General features: G+C 38.1%; 1 protein-coding gene across 7 annotated transcripts in view; it reads right to left on the minus strand.

Annotated features, from left to right (window-relative positions):
- The window catches only part of LOC149162252 (uncharacterized), a 304,337-nt gene that overhangs the window by 254,173 nt on the left and 25,380 nt on the right, over positions 1 to 24,784 (minus strand). For 6 of the 7 annotated variants that reach the window (XM_089437182.1, XM_089437180.1, XM_089437181.1 and 3 more), the window contains exons 6-8: positions 24,086 to 24,183; positions 15,383 to 15,575; positions 12,975 to 13,200 (exon numbers count right to left, since the gene is read on the minus strand). In XM_089437182.1, coding sequence (XP_089293308.1) covers positions 12,975 to 13,200; positions 15,383 to 15,575; positions 24,086 to 24,183 — 517 coding nt within the window. The remainder of the gene's footprint in view (positions 1 to 12,974; positions 13,201 to 15,382; positions 15,576 to 24,085; positions 24,184 to 24,784) is intronic. The other variant, XM_089437179.1, reaches the window with a different exon arrangement.

Raw genomic sequence — 24,784 nt, forward strand, 5'->3', positions numbered from 1 at the left:
GTATGTCTTAGATTACAAATTTTCAACAAGGTTCTCTTCATAGAAAAGGTATGTTCATTCTCTTTTGAAATTTGCTTTACATTACTGACATTTTATGTCTAGAATTTTGAAATTTAGTGATTCTTGTTAGGGTGATTAATCATTAGATTGAATCTACCCTCGTTATTTTGATCATTCTTGTGAAACCCTAACCTTTAGGTTTCACTATAAAACCCTAGCCTCTTGATGCTAAGGGTATGTCAATGTTGATTATGAAACCCTAGTCTCTTTAAGGGTTTATTGATAAAGTGTATAACATATGATGAAATCCTATTCTTTTGAAGTTTAGGGATTTGATAATGTTAAGATAAAAACCCTAGTCCTTTAGGGTTTGTTGTTAATGTCTAAATGAAACCCTAGATCATTAAGGTTTGGTGATTTAGGGTTTATGAACAAAACCCTTGCCATAGTTATAGTAAGATCCTAGGAATGAAACCCTAGGTGTATATACTTTCGCATGACTGAAACTCTAGTCTGGTCAAAAATGTTCTATATCTAAATTTGAGGTATTAATATTTGTATCCTGGATTTACCTAATAGGTATAAATATTGAATGCTAGTGCATCCTAGATATGTATATGTGAGTATGTTAACTTAATTATTGATACTCGTGTTTTAGTTTGTGAAATCTAGGGTTTGCAACAAACCCCTAGTAGAGATTGATATTCTAGGGTTTGCAACAAACCCTAGTAGAGTCTAACATGTAATTCTAAAAGTATATTTTTGAAACCTTAGATGCATAATACTTTCATTGGATCGTTATTGCTAATATCAAAGGCTTTGTGTCTCGAAGATGGAGTCTAGGGTTTATGGCAAAACCCTAGAAAGAGATTGAATTATAGTATGTAAAATGTAACCCTTGTTGATTATGAACCTAACTAAGTTTAGACATTTGATGTCTAAAATGTTTTGATGCTTCCATTGTAATGACATGAGTTTAATATAGTTGATTTTGTGTTTTTGTTTGGTTGTACTTGCTATTAAAGTTTTGCAAGTACATAATCTTCAATACGTTGAAGATGTTCGTAATTGAAGATGATAATAATGATGAGCATGATGAAGGAAGCTATAAAAAATATGATAATCAAGATAACCTTGATGACATGAGAAAGAAAGAAGTATATTCGATGATGTTATTCTGCGTAAGTTGAGAGGGAGCATGGTTAGAAGAAAGGGTACATCTCCCAGTTAAGAGGGATGGCATATTATGACAGTCATATTGAATACCTTGAAGAAAGAATGAAACTGTAGAATGAATGAAAGCAGTACAGATAGATGTTCATGAAGTTGCAAACAAAAGAATTGAGAAGTTCTAAGGTTGTATTTGGTGTTGCTGAAGAAATGATAAAAGAAAGCTTCTGACAAATTGTATTTGGATAATTTGATATAAGTAGCATCAAAATGATTGAGGACCTCGAAGGTTTGTGTTTACATGTATATATTTGAAGGTTTATTGCTGATTGGGGTTGTGATTTTGCAAAATCTCTCCGTAAAAAGGTCGAACGTTTGAAGCATGCTTGGAGTGGTGGATATATATCTAATTTAGTTTATAAGGACAGACGAAGCATCTAATGGCAAGATGCTTGGGAGGACATCTGGTCGGCCTATATGTTGATGTCTAGGTCCCATGTTAGGATATTCCGACACATAGGAAATAGTTAAGTTCAACTTGGTCTAGTATAGAGTTAGGTATAGAGTTAGGTAAAGTGTGTTTCTTTACCGTTGTACATTTTGTAACTTACAATCCGACGGTCACGATATGTAGTGATCCGACGGTTCACTCTCTCCTCGGTATTACCGACACTTGATCCGTGGCTTGACACCCGATTGGTCCATGAGTTCTATTTAAAGCGCATGGAGGGTCATTGTTCGGGTAATCCGTGCATGAGAGAAGCTTATGTAAATTTTCATTCTTTGATTAATAAATTGCCTGTAGTAGCCACGTTGGCGCAGGCCGTGGACTGTTTCCCTCTTTGAGGGTTTTAACCACGTCAAAAATACTGGTGTATTGATCTGTGATCTGGTTGTGAGCGGTGTCCTTTTGGTGTTCTTTCTGAGGAACTTACCCTGTAAATTCCTACATGGTATCAGAGCTATTTGAGGGCCGCGTCCATTGGTAATCCAAATCTGAAGCCGATAGAACTGCATGCGGCTGTCGTTTCCTAGATCTGCTGTTTCTGACTGCTTTCGGGCCGAGAGGACTGCTCTGTTGCGTTCGGAGCATCTGTTCCAGTGAGGAACCCCTTTCGTTTCACGCGAAAAGGTTTCCGGTAGCCCTAGCTACGTCATTTTTTTCAGATCGGGAGGTATACAGTGTTTTTGCAATTTACTGTTATTTTCTCTCTGCTTATTTCAGTTTTGGTTTATTTAGCCTCTTTTTTTTAACCGGATCTATACCTTTCAATTCTGCGTATGCTCTTTGCCCTGCGACTCTGTGCGATCTGGGCAAATCAGAAACAGAAAGGAAGGATTTTTCTCATGCGTATGCTCTTTTCCCTACACCTTAGTGTGATCTCGGAAAATCAGAAACATTGAGAAAAATATTTAGTTTTTCGGCTAAAGCTAACTTTGAGCCGCAAGGTTCATTTTTTTTAAAATATCTAGTTTTTTTGCTAAAGCTAACTTCGAGCCGCAAGGTTCGTTTTTCTTTGCATATTTGTGTTGGGTTTTGTGTTTTGTGTCTTGTAGGGAAAAAGAGCTTTCTCAAGGCAAGCACGCAAATCAAGCCCCCCCCCCTCTCTCTCTCTCTCTCTCTCTCTCTCAAATTTTTTGTATACATCAATTGGTTCAAAGCTATTTTAAGAGAGTAGAGGTCTTGGGTTCAAGTCTCCATTTTGTGGGGGCGGATTTTTTCATTCCCGCACATTCGCGCACTTTGCCGGCAACTTCAACAAATTTTTTTCAAAAAGCCATAACTTCTTCATCCGAAAGCCTTTTTCAGAGCCGTTTTTTTAAAACAGCCTAATTTTTCGAGATCTATCCATTGAAACACTTACTTTCAGCATCTTCAGCTTCAGTTTTTTTTTAAAATGGAAAGTCCATGCCAAGTCATTCTTGACAGCACTAACTACTTCCAATGGATAGCCTACATGGAAGATTTACTTAGAAGTAAAGGTCTCTACAGAATAGCCACAGACTAAGAGAAGAAACCAAAAGATGAAGACAAGGCTGCAAAATGGGAAAATAGACAAGATCAAGCACGTGGTTTGATAGGGATGTCTATTTCTCCTGATCTTAGATTCCATATTGCAGAACTTGAGACTCCTCATGAAGCATTGGAAAAAATCGCTAAAGTTTTTGGGATTAAAAATGAAATTAGAGCCCATCAACTTGAAAATGAGTTGCTTACTTTGGATCCTAATAATTTTTCTTGCATTGAAGATTTCTTGTCCAAATTCAAGACCCTTAGATATCTCTTGGAAGGTGTTAAGGTTAAGAAAGAAGATGGTAACCTTATTTATTCCATCCTTACTAAGTTGGGACCAGCCTACTCTGTATTTGTTTCCACTTTCCATTCTACAAAGGAAGCTTTCATTTGTCAAGGAAAAGACTACAAGGCCCCTTCCTTTGACTCCTTTTGTGATTCCTTAATAAGAGAACAAGAAAAACTCTTACACCTTGGTCTTCTTAATCTTGGAAACTCTTCCAAGAAAGCGTTAGCCGCCCAGCAGCAACTAAATTCAAAGAATCCTAAGAAGTCATATCCTAAAAAGAATGGTCCTAAACCAAACAAGGGTCCTAAGCAAACTCAGCCTCAAAATGAAAGATCATTTCAGCAAAATGATAAGACCAATAAAAACAAATGGAAGAAGACTGATAGACATTGTAACTTTTGTAATCGAGATGGCCACTTAGAATCTAAATGCTTTAAGAAGATGGAAGCCTTGGAAGCCGCAATGAAGAAACATAACATCCATGTGGAGCATACTTCAACTTCAACTTCCGGAATGGCACTTTCTGCATGTCGTTGTCAATCATCTCAGTCTGGTTATGCATTAAATGTATCTTCTTCTTCTCCTTCTCATGAGTGGCTCATTGATTCTGGAGCCTCTTATCACATGGCCAAAAACCAAGCCATGTTTTCTTCTTTAAATGATTGTAACACCAAAAATATATATGTTGGTGATGATAGATCTCTTAATGTTGTAGGGACTGGAACTGTTCATCTAGACAATGGTCAGTTTAATGATGTATTATGTGTTCCAACCTTATCCTGCAACCTTCTATCTGTATATCAGATAACTCATTCAGGTGAAGGTAAAATTGTTGAATTTTCACCTCATGATGTTGTAATCAAGGATCTAAGAGATCCTAAACAGATTCTAGCTACTAGTATTGCTGATGATTCCACAAGGTTGTATAAGTTTCACAACTTTGGGTCATCAAATCTTCCCTCAGTATTTGTTGCTCATAATGATGAAGTGAGCAAACTTTGGCATGAGCGATTTGGTCACTTAAACTATCGCTCCCTTCAGCATCTATGTAAAGAAAATATGGTGACAGGTCTTCCTATGGTATCTTGCAGAGATGGTGTTTGTTCCGGATGTGTACTTGGAAAACATCATCGGGACAGTTTTGACAAACGTGCCTCTTGGCACGCCTCAGCCCCTTTACAGCTTGTGCACAGTGATTTATGTGGTCCACTTCCTGTTGCTTCATTCTCTGGCTGCAAGTATTTCTTAACTTTCATTGATGATTTCTCCAGACGCACTTGGGTATACTTCTTAAAACTCAAGAGCGAAGTATTTAACACATTTTTGGCCTTCAAAGCCTTTGTTGAAAAACAATCTGGACATCAAATTCTTAAGCTAAGAACTGATAATGGTGGAGAATATGTTAAAAACACATTCATCAACTTTTGCGCCGAAAATGGAATTCAAATGCAACATACTGTTCCATACACTCCACAACAAAATGGTGTAGCTGAAAGGAAAAATCGCACCTTAAAGGAAATGGCTAATTGTATGCTGCAATCTAAAGGACTCAGTCTTAGTTTTTGGGCCGAAGCAATTAATTGTGCAAATTATATAATCAATCGCACTCCTACTAAGGTTCTAAAGAATATCACTCCAGAAGAAGCTTGGAGTTCCATTAAACCAGATGTAAGTCACTTTCGTGTTTTTGGAAGTGAAGCATGGGCCCATATTCCAGATGAAAAGCATAAAGCTTTAGAACCTAAGAGTGAGAAATGTACTTTTGTTGGATATTCTGAAGATGTAAAAGGTTATAGACTTATTCCATTTAAGTCCAAAAATGTTATCATTAGAAGAGATGTAAAATTTGATGAAAATAAATCGGCCTGCGAGCCTAGTCCGGCGGATGTGCCACCTCTTCCTATCTCTTCTACTTTTGAAGGTAAAATTGTTGAATTTTCACCTCATGATGTTGTAATCAAGGATCTAAGAGATCCTAAACAGATTCTAGCTACTAGTATTGCTGATGATTCCACAAGGTTGTATAAGTTTCACAACTTTGGGTCATCAAATCTTCCCTCAGTATTTGTTGCTCATAATGATGAAGTGAGCAAACTTTGGCATGAGCGATTTGGTCACTTAAACTATCGCTCCCTTCAGCATCTATGTAAAGAAAATATGGTGACAGGTCTTCCTATGGTATCTTGCAGAGATGGTGTTTGTTCCGGATGTGTACTTGGAAAACATCATCGGGACAGTTTTGACAAACGTGCCTCTTGGCACGCCTCAGCCCCTTTACAGCTTGTGCACAGTGATTTATGTGGTCCACTTCCTGTTGCTTCATTCTCTGGCTGCAAGTATTTCTTAACTTTCATTGATGATTTCTCCAGACGCACTTGGGTATACTTCTTAAAACTCAAGAGCGAAGTATTTAACACATTTTTGGCCTTCAAAGCCTTTGTTGAAAAACAATCTGGACATCAAATTCTTAAGCTAAGAACTGATAATGGTGGAGAATATGTTAAAAACACATTCATCAACTTTTGCGCCGAAAATGGAATTCAAATGCAACATACTGTTCCATACACTCCACAACAAAATGGTGTAGCTGAAAGGAAAAATCGCACCTTAAAGGAAATGGCTAATTGTATGCTGCAATCTAAAGGACTCAGTCTTAGTTTTTGGGCCGAAGCAATTAATTGTGCAAATTATATAATCAATCGCACTCCTACTAAGGTTCTAAAGAATATCACTCCAGAAGAAGCTTGGAGTTCCATTAAACCAGATGTAAGTCACTTTCGTGTTTTTGGAAGTGAAGCATGGGCCCATATTCCAGATGAAAAGCATAAAGCTTTAGAACCTAAGAGTGAGAAATGTACTTTTGTTGGATATTCTGAAGATGTAAAAGGTTATAGACTTATTCCATTTAAGTCCAAAAATGTTATCATTAGAAGAGATGTAAAATTTGATGAAAATAAATCGGCCTGCGAGCCTAGTCCGGCGGATGTGCCACCTCTTCCTATCTCTTCTACTTTTGAAGGTAAAATTGTTGAATTTTCACCTCATGATGTTGTAATCAAGGATCTAAGAGATCCTAAACAGATTCTAGCTACTAGTATTGCTGATGATTCCACAAGGTTGTATAAGTTTCACAACTTTGGGTCATCAAATCTTCCCTCAGTATTTGTTGCTCATAATGATGAAGTGAGCAAACTTTGGCATGAGCGATTTGGTCACTTAAACTATCGCTCCCTTCAGCATCTATGTAAAGAAAATATGGTGACAGGTCTTCCTATGGTATCTTGCAGAGATGGTGTTTGTTCCGGATGTGTACTTGGAAAACATCATCGGGACAGTTTTGACAAACGTGCCTCTTGGCACGCCTCAGCCCCTTTACAGCTTGTGCACAGTGATTTATGTGGTCCACTTCCTGTTGCTTCATTCTCTGGCTGCAAGTATTTCTTAACTTTCATTGATGATTTCTCCAGACGCACTTGGGTATACTTCTTAAAACTCAAGAGCGAAGTATTTAACACATTTTTGGCCTTCAAAGCCTTTGTTGAAAAACAATCTGGACATCAAATTCTTAAGCTAAGAACTGATAATGGTGGAGAATATGTTAAAAACACATTCATCAACTTTTGCGCCGAAAATGGAATTCAAATGCAACATACTGTTCCATACACTCCACAACAAAATGGTGTAGCTGAAAGGAAAAATCGCACCTTAAAGGAAATGGCTAATTGTATGCTGCAATCTAAAGGACTCAGTCTTAGTTTTTGGGCCGAAGCAATTAATTGTGCAAATTATATAATCAATCGCACTCCTACTAAGGTTCTAAAGAATATCACTCCAGAAGAAGCTTGGAGTTCCATTAAACCAGATGTAAGTCACTTTCGTGTTTTTGGAAGTGAAGCATGGGCCCATATTCCAGATGAAAAGCATAAAGCTTTAGAACCTAAGAGTGAGAAATGTACTTTTGTTGGATATTCTGAAGATGTAAAAGGTTATAGACTTATTCCATTTAAGTCCAAAAATGTTATCATTAGAAGAGATGTAAAATTTGATGAAAATAAATCGGCCTGCGAGCCTAGTCCGGCGGATGTGCCACCTCTTCCTATCTCTTCTACTTTTGAAAACATTTCTTCTTCAGATGATGAAAGTGAGGATGATAATCCTCCCCCACCTTCTCAGGATCCTCAACTTCCAAGATGGGTCCGTGCTACTCGGGATGCAGCAGGTGATCTTGCCGGTGATCCTACAGATCAGCGACGTACACGTTCTCAGTTTGAAAGAGCCTCTTCTTTACTGGCTCAAGCTCCAGTAAATCATGATCCTGACACTTTTGCAGAAGCTTCAGGCCATCCACATTGGGAAGCAGCTATGAATGAAGAATATCATTCATTGTTGGCAAATGATACATGGGATCTTGTTCCTCTACCAAAGGGACGCAAACTTGTTAGATGTAAATGGGTTTACAGAACCAAGTATGGACCAGATGGGAATGTAGATAAACATAAAGCTCGTCTTGTTGCTAAGGGCTTTTCACAGGTTGAAGGCATTGACTACACTGAAACCTTCTCCCCTGTTGCCAAAATGAACTCTATCCGCCTTGTTCTTTCCCTTGCTGCCTCTTTAAAATGGGAAGTCCATCAGATGGATGTTAAATCTGCCTTCTTGCATGGGGACTTGCATGAAGAAATCTATATGGAACAACCCATTGGCTTCATCCAAACAGACTCCAGCCTTGTATGTCGACTTAAGAAATCTCTCTATGGTCTCAAGCAAGCTCCTCGGGCTTGGTATGCCAAAATGGATAGCTTTCTTTTAGAATCTGGCTTTTCTCGGTGTTATTCTGACAATACTGTCTACACCAAGAAAGTGGGCAACTCTCTTATCATCCTTGTTCTTTATGTTGATGATCTTATTCTTACTGGTAGTGATCCCAACCTTATCAACCATGTGAAGTCCAGCCTTAAAAAGAAATTTGAAATGACAGACTTAGGACACTTACACTATTTTCTCGGTCTTCAAGTCTTGCAATTCAAGGAGGGTATTTTCCTTTCCCAATCCAAGTATGCTTGTGATATTCTTCGTCATTTTCACATGGAAGACTGTAAGCCAGCCCCTTCTCCCTTTCAGTCTGGAGTCAAACTTTCAGTCTCTTGTACTTCTCCTGAAGTTGATGCTACCTTATACCGTCAACTTGTAGGAAAACTCTTGTATTTAACCCATACTCGTCCTGATCTTTCCTTTGCTGTTGGCCTTGTTGCTCGTTTTATGCAAAACCCCCGTGAAAGTCATTGGAAAGCAGCCAAAAGAATACTTCGTTATGTTCGAGGTACAGTACAGTTTGGGATTCATTACAGTGCCAAAGCAGCTCCTCTATTAGTTGGTTTCACTGATTCTGATTGGGCTGGTGACCCTGATGATCGGAAGTCTACTGTCGGTTATGTCTTCACTCTTGGTTCAGGACCTATTACATGGGCTTGTAAGAAACAGGCTGCCATTTCTCTTTCGTCAGCAGAAGCAGAGTATCGTGGTGCCGTGGAAGCTAGTAAGGAAGCCTTGTGGCTTCGTCAGATCCTATCAGAGTTTGGCTTTGAGCAGCAGCATCCAACCACACTTTGGTGTGATAATCAAAGTGCCATTCAGCTATGCAAAGATCCAGTCCAGCATCAGCGCAGTAAACACATTGAACTACACATGCACTTCATCAGAAAGCTCATTCATGACCATGTTCTTGAAGTGCAATATTGTTCAACAGATGATCAGGTTGCAGACATCTTCACAAAGGCTCTCACAGAGGCGAAGTTCACTAAGCTTCGATATATGCTTGGAGTTCAGGAAGTTGTCACTAAGGGGGGATAGGCTCTAGTGCCTCCTTCCTTCTCCTATTGTATCATATTTGTAAATCCTTCAATCCTATCCCAAGTTGTTCTTAAGGGGGGATGTTAGGATATTCCGACACATAGGAAATAGTTAAGTTCAACTTGGTCTAGTATAGAGTTAGGTAAAGTGTGTTTCTTTACCGTTGTACATTTTGTAACTTACAATCCGACGGTCACGATATGTAGTGATCCGATGGTTCACTCTCTCCTCGGTATTACCGACACTTGATCCGTGGCTTGACACCCGATTGGTCCATGAGTTCTATTTTAAGCGCATGGAGGGTCATTGTTCGGGTAATCCGTGCATGAGAGAAGCTTATGTAAATTTTCATTCTTTGATTAATAAATTGCCTGTAGTAGCCACGTTGGCGCAGGCCGTGGACTATTTCCCTCTTTGAGGGTTTTAACCACGTCAAAAATACTGGTGTATTGATCTGTGATCTGGTTGTGAGCGATGTCCTTTTGGTGTTCTTTCTGAGGAACTTACCCTGTAAATTCCTACATCCCAAAGAGGGAGGGTGGCGTTGGTCATGGAGCTCTGACCTTAGATACGCACCTAGATCCATGGGTTGGTGGTAGAGCTTGAAAGCCTGATGGTACCTAGATTAGATAAAGCTTCAGTCCCCATAGTCCCACCCGGTTAGAATACCCTGGTCAAGTATCTAGTCCGCAGCACTGAGTGTGCTAAAACTCTTCGTAATTATATCATTTTGAGATCTTCCATGTACTTGTATACGTATGTAATTATGAATACCTCCCTAGTTAAGAGGAGTGTTGAAGAATGTAACTGGCATCGGTCTTCATAATTGTACTTGTCAAAAGAAAATTTATTATTAAAGAAAATGACTTATTAAAGCATGGGTTTCATGCTTGGGTCTATGTTTTCTAAGTCAAAGCCTCCATTGAAAGCTTCTAGGTTTTGTCTTGAGTCATTAGAGTCATTGTCATTTGTATTCAGTGTTTTTAAAACCAGAACTGGTGACCGGACCGGTCCACCTAATGAACCAGTTTACCGACCGGAACCGGTCTAACCGACACTGGTTTGGTCTAAACGAACCAGTTCTAGAAAAATACATTAAATATTTAATTTTTAATGAAAAAAACTATTTTTAAGATTTAAAACCATGATTCCAAGCCAATAGAGACAAAATATGCAAAGATTGCTCATTTATATACCATGTAAAGGTGAATATATCAAAATAGCACCGACTGCAATACATATCATCGACAAAATACATAAGCAATGAGGCTCTAACTGGCCTCTAGAGTGCAAAAACAAAGCCTACAAACTATGGGGCCAGTGGCCTGCTACAAGACTCGAGTCTACATATATGATAATACTATAATAGTGATCAACATTATCACTTGAAACTTCTCATGAGTCATCATGATCAAACTCGGTTGAGTCTCGACTCCCAAACTTTGCAGTTACAAACTTCTCTATTGGTTCAGTGACTTGAGTCTCAAACTTCTGAAGGTATTTTGCCCTAATATGCCCTATTATTTCATTTGGTGCTCCACATGGCTTTACATGGCCTCCTATCCCAGCCAAGTGTTGCTTGAACCTGTTATTACCCCGTCCTTAAATGGATTTTTGGCAATATTTGTAGATCATTTTGCCATCAATCATATCACAATGAGCCCATGCAGTATCTCTGGCTTTTGGAGGCATGATGACTACTACTTAGCTTAAACTCTGTTGTTCCACTACTCCAGCAAAAACTCAACACTCTCCAAGCTCCCAATCAAACTCACAAACACTCCAAATGAGATGTGTGAGACAAATGAGAGGGAGAAGGGCCTCTTAAAGGCTTGGAGAGGGTGTTTTTGGAGGGAAATCACCCTTAGTTTCCCTCCAAAACCCCTAAAACACAATAAAAAAGTCGCTTTTTGGGCTCATGGTGGGCGTGCCTCCTAATCCACTGGTTTAGGACGAAACTGGCCGGTTCTGTCCTAAACCGGCCAATTAGGACCGGTTTTCTACAAAAAATGGCGAAGTGCCCCCTCTGACCGGGTTTTTTGGCCAGTTTCGACCCATGGGCCTACTAACCGACCAGTTAGACTGGTAACCAGTTAGCAAGGCCGGCTTTGAAAACTATGTTTATATTAGACCCTTATTAGGCTTTTGTATCATGTAAAAAGAATTATTTTTGAGTCAAAAAGGTTATTTGTCACCTCCACACCAAGTTGACCTTGCCCCCATGAAGTCAACCTACATTACGGCAATTCGACCTAGCAAAAAGGCTATATATAGAGAGACAGTTCAATCCATTTGTCACATTCACTAAACAAGTTCGATCTTCAAGGAAGAAAGGCAGAAAAGAGAGTGAAATAGATGGAGGAGGATGAAATTTGGGAAAACCTCATTCGAGTTTCTAGACTATCTATCTCTCACACATGAGAAGTTTCTAGGCAATTGTTGGGGCTAAAATTTTGTGTTTACTGCAGGACCAAAATTCTGTTATTGGGGATCAAAGTTCTACTGCTAGGGAGTCGAAATTTTGGATTGAAGTTGTTGCTGGCGAGTTGTTACTTGGAGACTTTGACAAGGATCAACTATTGAAGTGAAGGGCTGACTTGGTGGTTGGAGGAGGTATTTGTCTAGGTCTAAGAACTCTTGAAAAGTCTCATCTTGATTTGAATCTACTAAAGGAAGAGTTTGACTAGGTTTTCCCCTTATAGGTGTTTTGCCCTTGCTGAGCGCCTACATCTTGTGTCTCGTGTTCTTGTGGTCTTCATATACATATAATTTGGTAATTACTTGATGAAAGATAAACTAATAAAGAAGTAAAAGAAGCCAACATAATTCACAAGTAATTATCAAGAAGGAGGAATCAAACCCTAATTCCTATAAGCATTGATTTCTCAACAGGCCATCCCCATACGTGTAAAGCGGTAGGGTTTTCCAAGCCAAATGTCTGACGCGGCAAGGTTTTCCAAGCCGCACGTGTAGATGCAAAGGGGCTTGAAGAGGCGAAGCAGTTTGCTAATTTTGCTAGAAGAATTTATCTCAAGTTTTACGGTAATTTCCTTGTAAACTTTGAGGGCCATTTTCTTTGGTTAAGGAGCCCATCATTTCTTTGAGAAATTAGATGATGAGAAGTTGGAGGATTAATTTCTGTTGCTATCTTGTCTAATATTTTCTCAGTAATTTTCTATTTTAAATTCTGCTGCAAAATGTTGAGTTAAAGGTGCCAAAGTATTTTCTATTTGTAGTTTTCAGAAATAAATTTACTGCATAGAGAAAAAAATTGAGGGTAAAAGAACTGTATGAGACAGTAAATCTGAAATTGGCACTTAAAATTAACAATTGGCACACAAAATTTTAACAAAATCATATTCACTACTATGCTCAAGTATAGGATGGAACATGCAACAAAATTTATCTCCAAAGGAATTTTAAGGACACAATACATTTGACACCACACAGGATTTCATGCTCTTCATCATAAACAGTTGGCCCGAATTCTGGATTAACAACTTATTACATAACATGTTATGAGAACTGAGGAAACTATTTTGTCACCTCTAGAATTCGGAGCTTCTACTGCTAGTCTAATCTATTATTTAAACCTATACTTCAAAAGGGTGAAAATGACCTTTACTAATTAGTAAATAATGATGTCCATACCTTTAACTGGATCTTCTGCAGAGTACCACTCAGACCAAGGGAAGTCATCATCCCATTGTCTGTTGTTGAATAAATCACTTTCCATGCTCACTCTAGTCTCTGTAGTTCGAGATTCATTCTCCTCATGGTGTTCAAGTTCATGTCCCAATATATGTGTCCTATATGTCAATCTCATTGTGTAGTGCACTTGGATAATTGGTGCAAAAGAATCAGATGAAGCAAATGCCTTCAAAAAATTACAAACAAAAAACAAATAATGAGAAAAGTGGTAAACAATTCATAGATTAACAATTGTATGCAAAGTTTCATAAAATATAGTTTATAATCCTCTTTTCCAAAACTGCAAGGTCACTTTGTGCACTGACGAGAGCACAAACTACATTAAATGCTTAAAAGCAAGAACGACAATCAGTTCGCTGCCGGAGAAATCTGTAACAAAATGGATCTTAAAGAAAATAGCAATCATGATTTTTCAGTGCCACCAAATCAGCCTTTACACATATAAAACTACTCACTAACATGACAATATCTTCAATAAAGTAATCTGCCTTTGGCAATTTAAGAGGACATCTGCCTAGAGATTAATAACCACAAATTCATGTTCGATGAGCCCATATATATATTTTTCTATCAGCTGCATGCACTAACACCAATGGATGAATAATGGGCAATTCTCAAAAGGGGCATGATAACACATTTACAAACAAAATTTAAAACCTTCATCAATGTTCATATATGGGGCAGGCAGAAAAAGGATAGCATCAGGTCCTCTATAGACAATATTAGAAAGGTGTTCTTTATATTTGACTAAGGTTAAGTATCATATATCAAAAGACCAAAATGTTTGGAGGTTGACACCACTCAAGCTACACATTAAGAAGTACGCATCATTTGGGGTTTGAATAAGCTCTAGTGTAACACTTATACATCCTTGTTTAGTGAAGCACCCCATGTGGGGCAGTCTTGGTGGCCTAGGTCTATGGTTACTTGTGTTGACCTCATCATGTCTTACATTCACCTCCCTCGCCTACCTTTATGTAAAAGGAAGAGAGCGCCTGTCATTAATCACTAAAACTCTTGTAAGGGAGCAACAGCTAGGGTCTATGATGTAAGCTCTAAAATATACATGAAGATAGATGTTTGTGATTGGGATGCACTAGAATCTTTGCACTTGTGTGATTCGAGGAACAAAGACCTAGGGTTTGTGTGATGTATACCTTAGAGCAAGAACATGGAGTCCTAGTGGAGTAAATAAGTCTTGGAGCTTGGTTTTATGCTTAGTTTAAAGAAGACTTGAAGCTTATGTTGGTGTATTCTTGATATTCCATCATAAAGTTATCTAGAGGTCTTGGTACTTGTCCAATGAAAGAGAAGAAAAGTTAGAGTTTGACAGATGCAAACCCTAGATGGACAAGAAGTTTCGAATGCTAACGCTATGATTTGTATTGAAGCCTTTAAATTTGCCCAATGCAGAAGGCCAAGGGTTTGAGTAACAAACCCTATAATAATAAGACATGAGCATTAGAGTGGGGAATCTCCTAGAAGACTTGTGTGATGCAAGAGGAAGATCAAGGGTGGGCTTGTTGGTGTTGAAGCCAGCTTGTTGTCGAACCTTTGGAGATAATAGGAGTAGCTTGGAGTGATGACTTATTAGACCATGTTTGTTGGTTAGGGTTTGTTATTGATGGTGGATACCCTAGCCTGGGGTTGGATGCCACTGGGCTGGCCTATCTTGTGACAAGAGAATAACACATGGTGTATCAATGTGCAATGAGCCAATGGTATGTTTGTGTATCTTCATTATGTTGCAATATTAACTGTACCTTTGCCGTCCATATATTGTGATCTGAATATCGGACTTATGTTTAATATTTTAATGAGTAATTTCTTGGCCAATTTGGTATGTTGATTTATATGAACCTTTAGCAGATTTGTTATGTGACTTTACAAGCTAAGATGGAACTAACAGGGCAGATTTAGGGCTGTAATAAATATTTTGTTATAAAATAATTTCCAGACCTGATTTGTGAAGGGGAATGTGCCCTTAGGGTTGTGAATCTTCTCCCCTTCAAATGCACTGTGTTAGTGTTTGTTTTCTCAAGCTGCCTAGTGATTTTGATTGAATATAAATGAAATATATGCTGCTGTAATTAATATTTCAGGCTGTAAGTTAACAATAAACAGACCAGGGGAACCTCAAGTATAGAGGTGAAATTTTACTAGTGTTGCCAAAATTTCCACACAAACAAAAGGTGAACAGACACACAGAACCGAAGCAACAGAGCCATAAGATGAGACAGACCAATTGTCATAACACCATAATGTGAATAGTTAGTTAAATAGATACAATTGATAGAAGAGAGTAGGGCAGAAAAACCCATATTTAGGTGAAGGGGCAGAAGAATTACCAATTTTGACATAAAGAGCTCATAGAGACCTTCCAAATGCATCAATTTTACTGGAACATGGCTCCCGATGCGATCTGCTTCAAACCTTCGAGTCAGTGTTGTATCCATGTTCTGAATGCCTTTATATGCCTTGCGAGTTGGATCATGCACTGGTACAAATGATGGCCAGATCCTGATAGCACTGGTACAAGTGCTATCAAATTCAGTATCAGATGGTCATCAATATGCATCTAGTAGAAATCCAACATGTACACTTTTACATACAACCAAAACAATGAAAAAAATGCAGCATTCAACCTTAGAAAACTGACACCCTATATCCATCTCAAACTAAGAAAATTATTGAACGTGGCAACAAATAACGTCAAAGGAATTCTCCAATATTGCATTGATATAGTTTCTTCTGCGACTGTTTAAAACTCACAAATATGGACCCTATTGTATTATCTCTTTAAGAAACCTCTACTTGTAATCTGATACTTACTATTTGAGTTGACTAGTCATTTTTACCAATCATCACTCAATTCAGATATTTGTTCAAATGTTAGTTATGACATTTTGGTAACAGTAACTATAATTTTATCCTTAACAATCCATCAAAACATTTCTATACAACCTCTGATGCCGTTTTTTTAGAAACCTTCTCAAATATTTCATGGTAATCATTCTGTTTCAGTAATCTCACTTTACTGTTAGGTCCTCTTCAATTCTTATCATCAGATTAGAAAGGTACATAATATCTTATTGAAATGAGGTTGGCAAGGGTTTTGTGAATAAAGTTTCTAGAACCTGACCCAAGAAAAGAGTTTTCTAAAACCAAGATCAGAAGAGGTTTAGCAAGGCCAGCCTCTGCCAACCCCAAGGGCATCTAATTTGCAGACTATATCCTCTAAGTTTGCAACTTACTCTAGTCAATTTTGATTTTTATCTGTTTTACCTGTTCTCTGGATTTTCTCAACAGAAAGAGTCACAGAGTGTTAGTGTTTGTAGCTCAGACAGGTATTTCCATGAGGGTGTCTACTTATGAAAATCGTCATTAAAAGTATCCTATGCTCTTTCAGAAGTTAACTTTATTAATTAATTAATAAAGTAAATATTTATTTATTAAAGTGTCATTTAATTAATAAAATGGGTCACGCCATAATTTAATTAAAAGAAAGTCATTGATCTCAAGGTTAGATCTCAACTGTTGAGGGTAGGGTTTTTTGCTCATGTCAAAATTATAAAAGAAAGAGAGGGCAAAGGACAAAGACAGGCAGAGCAGTCATTTCACAAGTCACATGATTGAAGAAGAAAATCAGAGATTTGATTTTCAGCCATTGGTGAGGATTTCAGCAGTAGTTTAGCAAGAAGGCAGCCAGTCAACAGCAAGGAAAAGAGCAGTGATACAGCCCAGAAAAGCAAGCTGTACAACCGTCTGTACAGACTCCATACAGTAGTATGAATTGGAGGGCAGGATGCCTTGATTTCCATGCAGACTGAAATTTTCAGGTTTGTTGCTTGTTTGATTAATTTCTCACAGCCATTTTCCCATAAAGGAGCTTTTGTAAGTTCTAAAGATAATTTTTAAATGATGAACTTACCTAGAAGAGCATAACTAAATTATGCACTGTGTGATTGCTTTTCTGGTTTTCGTTGCATGCATGAGGTTATAATTCCAGCAAGTAACTAGATCTAATCTGTTTGCTTCGACCCCTGGTTTTAGGATAATTTAACACACAGTACAAGTTAACTATAAGTACAAATAGTGTTGGAAATACTCAGTGGGGTGAATCAGTATTTCTTTTCAATCAGTTAATTTTAATCTTCAGAGCATTCAAATTAACATTAACATTAGTTTAAACATAAATCAACATCACATCAGTAAACAACACCATTCAACAATGCATGACATCAATACAGTACACCAAGATTTTTAGGTGGAAACCCTTCTGGGAGAAAAACCACCGAACGCTTCTTAATATTTGTCTTCAATAATTTACATCAATTAGGAAGTTCCAACTTCCAAAATTTTCAGCTCCAACTGAAAGACGCTCCAGCTGGAAGGACGCTCGAACGCCCTGGTTTACCAGCTCCAACTGCAAGGACACTCCAATGCCCTAGTTTACAGGCTCCAACCTAAACGATGCTCCAACACCCAACACCCTATGCAGGCTCCAACCTGCCCCTAGCACCACCTTGCCACCCTAATTAGCCGGTGGACCACGTTTCATATATTTTCAAATTGGATCCATCTGCACTCAATATCAGTACAAGACAATTTGCAATACAATCTTTGTTCAACAATCAGATCTTCTCCTCATCAAACCCTAGCACCAATCAAATCTACTTTTGCATCAAACCCAAGTAGCATAAAGTCTGTCAAGTACATTTGTCAAATCTGCCTCTACTCAACCTCTAACTGTCAGTACAAATACTGCAGCTAAAACCCTAGCTCAGCAACCTCAACACTCACTGTTCAATCATGTCCTTGAAGATGCTCTATTGATGCCTGAAGATGTTTGCTTCCATGATCTGCTCTACATATATTGGTGCCTTCTTACTATTGAAGATGAGAACCCTTCACATTCCTTGATCACTGATAGTGATGCAAGTACAGCCACAGGTAGACTGAATTTTGGTGGAATCATAAATTTGTGCCTCAGATAATAAGAATTAGACTCCAAACTACAAATGATGTAAGAGTGATAGCCTCCACTTCTTATTGCAGATGTATACTTCTAATGTACTTGAATAGAAAGCCCTTTAAACTTTAACATATAGCTTTCAAAACATAATATGGATATACCTCTTGTCTAATGGGAGAAAGCCTATTTATTAGTAAGCCCTCAACCTTCCTCTAATTGCCAGATCGATTGTATGGGACCGGATCGGGGTGTAGAAAAAGTGCATCTATTAGCGTGCCTACGGGGGCTCCGAGGTCAGTTACTCTAGCCTTTTAGCCCTACCATTTATTTCAATCTTATTCTTAATAAACTTGTATATAACCATGTACAAACAGGGAATGGGGGCTTTCTATTAAAGGTGTCAATAACTTTTACTTCTACTTTTGATATTGTCTTGAAAATTTTGTTTCATAATCTACTATAGGGATTCAGTCATAAATGAGGAACTTTGCCAGCATACCTCATATCTCTCATAAACATAACACACTATTCCACAACACTGGTGTTAGGCTTTTCTTTTGAACTTGTTCAACGTCACAATCTCAACTATGGCAATCTTACATCAAGCAATCAATCCTTCAGTGCAATGCTTTATCACTTGCACAAGTCGCATTAGCAATTTTATTCTACCTTTGCACAGGTGTGCACTTCAAATTTATATCATTTTGCACCGAAACTATAAACAAAATTATATAGGTTAAGTGCACCATGCACAAGACACTCTTCATTATAAAAATGCCCAATCCATATGCACTTCAATTCAGATCAAAGATATGATTTACACTTCAGAATTCCAGGATGCACCAGATTGATTATGCCCTAGAATCACAGTAATATAAAACAAACTTTACGTAGAACTTACAGTTTTATTCATGGCTCCAATTCAGATTGCGATCATAATTAAAAAGTTGCAAGGTTAAACCAGTGGTTATTAGAACTGTGCCCAATGCAATTTCGAGCGTATTGAATAGTAACCATACGTCATTAATTTCTCAATGATTGCAAAAGTTCTATCATTTACACCAATGCGCATTGCGAAATACATGACGTCTTTCCTGTTGACTCAATTGTACATATTGTCCATAGATGGTCTCAGAAAGGGTGCGAAGGGCAACAAATATCCTTCAATTACCCCACAAAAAATAGCCTTTAATACAATGCATATTTTCCTTTAGAAATATTAAGTCCAACTAGTCTTGAAATGCAAAAGACATAAAACAATCTTTCACCAAATATCTCAGAAACGTGGTGATATTCAGAAGGATAGGACCACAGTAGACTTGTGCTTATATGTGATTAACCTAAAAAGGAAATGTAGAAACCCAGAAATATGCCATAGTAATGAAGGTTGAATAAGCTTCATAAATAGCGAGTCAGCCTCTATTAATTTTAGGTATGTTCTATGCTTAGAGCAATTTATTTAAATTTTCACAGTTAGGTATCAGCATTAAAGTAAATTGCAGATAGAACATAAACATAGATCGCAAAAGACAAGCTAAGACAAGAGGACACAAGATGTGGCGCTAGCTAGGGACAAAACCCAATGTGGGAAAACCCTTGACCAATTCTTCATATATGTTTTTCAATAGTTTAACAGAGAGAGAGAGAGATAGTACATTTACAACAGAAGTCAACACTTTGACTTATCTATATAGAGCATAGATCATCTCTAAGAAGATGATACATGAAATGGCTAAACTCAGTTGAAGACATGTTGCTTCAACTGATTCTCCAAGGTGACTCCTTCACCTATCATTATGTTGCACCTTGTCATCATGCTGCACCATGCTACACCCATCATCACAATGCTGGACCTCGTGACCATGCTCCACACATCATACCGTTGCACCTTATGTTGTCACTGTTGTCCCATGTGTCATTGTTGCACCATGCTGCCACAGTTGTCCCATGTGCCATAGCTGCACTATGCTAGCCACTGTTGTCCCATGTGGCATACTGTTGTCCCACTGTTAGTGACATTGCCATTCCATGTTTGGCATATTGCTGTCCCATTTGCTATGCTCCAACAAGCACCATTGCCTAGTTGTCCCATTTACCATGTTGTACTAAGCACACTTACCTAACTGTCCTATTTGGCATACTGTACCTTGTTGTTGTCCTAATGAGTTTGCAGCACCATGCTTGCTGTTGTCCCATTGTAGCCTTGTTGTACCATGTCATTGCTTGTTGTCCTATTGCTTTCTCCACCAAGTGACCTTGCTGTCCCATGTATCTAGTTGCCAACACACCATATAAACCTTGCTCCAATAAGCATGTTAGCTCACAGTTTTGAGGCCTGTTTGGTTGGAGCAAACTAGGTCTGGTTAAGGCACACAACAGTCCTTAACAAGCCTTCTTTTCATGACCAAAAACACTCCCAAGAAATGTGTTTGCCCTTCTTTAAGGGGCCAAGGGTGGTTGCTTCAATTCTGGGTTGCCCTAGCCCTTGTCTACCCTTCGGCCTGCCTGTAATTTACTGTGGCACCCTACAGCAAGACTATGTAGGGTTGCGGTTGCCTTTCCATGGATCTGCACCCCTCCAAAGTGCCCTCAAAAATGCCCTATGATTGTGGCTCTTCCTGCAAGGGAACTCGGCCCTCCTTTAGCACTTTGGACCCTTGAAATAGACCCAAAACGGTCTTCCTTTTACACGTCACTGCCTCTTCTTGTTGCGGCTACCACAGGGAATTATCCTCCTTCAACGAGCTCTCTTCCTCCACAAATGGATGTGTAGAGCTGTCATAGGCTAGGGCTTGCTAGGACTACGGCTAGGGCTACTAAGACCTCCTCCATAGCTGTGTAGATCCTCCTCCTTAGGACTGCGTTAGGGCTTGTAGATATTGCGTCTAGGGCTTCATACTAGGGCTCCTCTCCCTTCTGTGATTTAGGGCTTCCTCTCTTAGATTTTTCTTCCTCTAAAACCCAGAACAAGTGGAGAGAAATCAAGAGTGAAGTGTGTGTAAAATGGCTCTCAAGTCATCTCCTTTTATACTAAAACGTTGAGCACATGTGGGGTTTATTTAGTTGTTGGCCAACAAACCACAGGACTTTGGCCCTAGTTGCCAATTTTAACAGTGTCACCCTACTTGGCATTTGGATCAGCTTCACAATGAGGTCTGCAGGGGCTACACTGCAAGTTAATAATATCAAAACGAAATCCCTTAGAAAACCCAGATCAAAAATTAAACCAGAGAAAACCTTTCATGAATTCAACCTCCTTTTAATGATTTCCAAGACTACTATAGATCTAGAATAGGTATCCTTGAGAGAGCCGACTTGCACAATTTGGAGGGAAGCCAAAAATAAAATTCAAATTTAAATTTGAATTTGACTTGGAGCCAAAACTTTGGACCAATGTAATTTAACCTTTTGGGAATAATTTGACTTATGAAAATAAATGAACATCATTTCCAAACAAAGATGACTTCAATAATAATTAATGAAAATCCTTCTATGCCCATGAGTTGGACATATGTCTAATGACGGGCTGGCACATCATCTTGTCTTCGAGTTTATGGCCACAAGAAGGGGGCTATGACCTTCTGAAGGGCATAACTTTCAAACAATGAAGAGTTAAAAAGCATGCCATATATCGTTGGAATTGGCATGACAAGGATCATCAGCTGATAGTGATCACGGAGGCAAATTCCCTGATCGTTATCCTCAAAATCTTCAAAAAGGGCAGGCATTCTAAGGTTTTCCAGGCTAACTTGTCCTTTGGAGTTTCCAATTGATGCAAACTAGGTGAACATTAAGCGCTTTCAAGAATTGATGTTGGCATCAATGACAACAACATCAACAAATAGAATCTGAAATTAGAATTTTATTAAAGGTCGTGAATGACCAATTGTAAACGGGACTAAATGAAAAACATGCATGTACGTTAAACCAAGGAGGGAAAGCTTGATGCAACGTCTAACATAAATATATCTAAATTATGTAAAGATCCTCGGTTGTGAAGAATCAGATATATCTAAATTACGTAAAGATCCTCTTGTAAGAAAAAAGAAAAAATATTTTATTTGAGTCAAACTGTCATCCACAAGACCAAGTAAGCTCTAGAAAAGTCAGCCTAAAGAGGCAACTATTCAACCTCCTGGACAGTTATAAATACAAGACACTTCGACCTCATTCATTTACTCACTCAACACATCAATTTATGTGCCAAAGAAAAGAAGAAAAATAGTGAAGTCAAAGGAGAGAGATATTCAGGTATTTTGGCTTGTTTCTGTTCACACGTGTGAAGGTTCTACCTTTGCACAGGTGTGCACTTCAAATTTAAATCATTTCGCACCCAGACTATAAACAAAATTACATAGTTTAAGTGCACTATGCACAAGACACTCTGGTCTTCATCATATAAATGCCCAATCCATATGCACTTCAATTCAGATCAAAGCCATGATTTACGCTTCAGAAATCCAAGATGCACTAGATTGATTATGCCCTAGAATCACAGTCCAATAAAACAAACTTTACGTAGAACTTACAGTTGTATTCATGGCTCCAATTCAGATTGCGATCATAACTAAAAAATTGCCAGGTTAAACCAGTGGTTATTAGAACTGTGCCCAAAGCAATTTCAAGTTTATTGCACAGTAACCATACATCATTAATTTCTCAATAACTGCAAAAGTTCTATCACAATGCTTTGCCTTTAGACTTAGCTGTACGAACTGTCCATAGATGGTCTCAGAAAGGGTGCAAAGAGCAACAAATATCCTTCGATTAGCCCACAGAAAATAGCCTTTAATACAATGCAGATTTTCCTTGAGAAATATTAAGTCCAACCAGTCTTGAAATGCAAAAGACATACAACAAACTTTCACCAAATATCTCAGAAACATGGTGATCTTCAGAAGGATAGGGCTACAATAGACTTGTTCTTATACGTGATTAACCTACAAACAAAATATAGAAACCCAGAAATATGCCATAGTAATGAAGGCCGAGTAGGCTTCATGAATCAGCGAGTCAGTCTCACCCTCTTTGGCAGTTGGATCAGCTTCACAATGAGGTTTGAAGGGGCTACATTGCAGATTAATAACATCCCAACAAAATCCCTTAGAAAACCCAGATCAAAAATTAAACCAGAGAAAACTTTTCAAGAATTCGACCTCCTTTTAAGGATTTCCAGGACTACTCTTGGCCGCAAAAGCTAGATACCTCAGATCAGCATTGAATCCTTGCCTTTTGAGGAGAGATGAGTGCCTTTATATGGATCTAGAATAGGTATTCTTGAGAGAGCCAACTTGCACAATTTGGAGGGAAGCCAAAAACAAAATTCAAATTTAAATTTGAATTTGACTTGGAGCCAAAACTTTGGACCAATTTAATTTAACCTTTTGGGACTAATTTGATTTATGAAAATAAATGAACATCATTTCCTAACAAAGTTGACTTCAGTAATAACTAACGAAAATCCTTCTATGCCCATGAGTTGGATAAATGTCTAATGACGGACTGGCACATCATCTTGTCTTTGGGTTTATGGCCACAAGAAGGGGGCTTTGATCTTCTCAAGGGCATAAGTTTCAAACCGTGAAGAGTTTCAAAGCATGCCATATATCGTTAAAATTGGCATGACGAGGAGCATCATCTGGCGATGTCATGGGGGCAAATTCACTGATCGTCATCCTCAAAATCATCAAAAAGTGCAGGGCTTCTAAGGTTTTCCAGGCTAACTTGTCCTTTGGAGCTTCCAATTGATGCAAACTAGACAAATATTAAGAGTGTACAAGAATTGATGTTGGCATCAATGGCAACAGCATTCAACAAATAGAATCTGAAATTAGAATTTTATTAAAGCTTGTGAATGACCAATTGTAAATGGGACTAAAAGAAAAGCATGCATGTATGTTAAACCAATCAGGGAAAGATTGATCCAACGTCTGAGATGAATATATCTAAATTATGTAAGGATCCTCACTGGTGAAGAATCAGCATATATCTAAATTATGTAAAGATCTTCAGTTTTGAAGAATCAACTTTTACAATTTCACAGACAAAGGGCTAGCAATACAAAATGGCAACTAACCTGTCACAATTTGACAAAGCAATTGCAACAGCACTTAGAAGCTTGGTGGCCTCTGGTGCATCAAGGACAACTCCACTCATACTTTGTGGAGCAATTATCTGAATGAAACAGAGGAAACATAAGTGAAATTATAAACCATATTGGGTGAGTAGATGAGTAAACCATATGAAAAAAGCGACTTCAACAATTCTATCTAAATTGTTTTATATACTAAAAAGTCCAAAACAGAATGAGAACATATGGCAGGCCGCAGAATTGGATGTTATCAGAATTCACCACAGAAATTCCATAATATAAACAATGTACAAATGACAAGGCACGAATAACTAGCTGAAATCAATACCTGAATGTTTAAAAAATTCAAGATATTCCATGTATCTACCTTATTTAAATCAGTAAGTAATCACTGCCAGAAATTCAACTGGGAATTTTAAAACTGTGAAGGAATATTTTATGAGTCACAATTTGAAGAAATACACCTACATCTCTTGTATGGTAAACCAGCATTTCCACTTATAAGGAATTTCGGGCATTTTATGAATTTGTTAAACTCATACAAATTTGATCGAGCATATCAAAGAAGGTAACACTTTCCTACCAATGAAACAACTGAAGAAACAAAATTCCCAAGCAAACCGTGAATAATTCTTCTTGATTACCATTCAGATCATAGCAATTCTTTATCGACAGATATTTTTT

This window comes from Pinus tabuliformis, chromosome 5_2 (genome assembly GCF_031772625.1).
Source record: "Pinus tabuliformis cultivar Carrire ecotype Pingquan chromosome 5_2, CPIR1, whole genome shotgun sequence".
In the NCBI taxonomy this organism is placed as follows: domain Eukaryota; kingdom Viridiplantae; phylum Streptophyta; class Pinopsida; order Pinales; family Pinaceae; genus Pinus; species Pinus tabuliformis.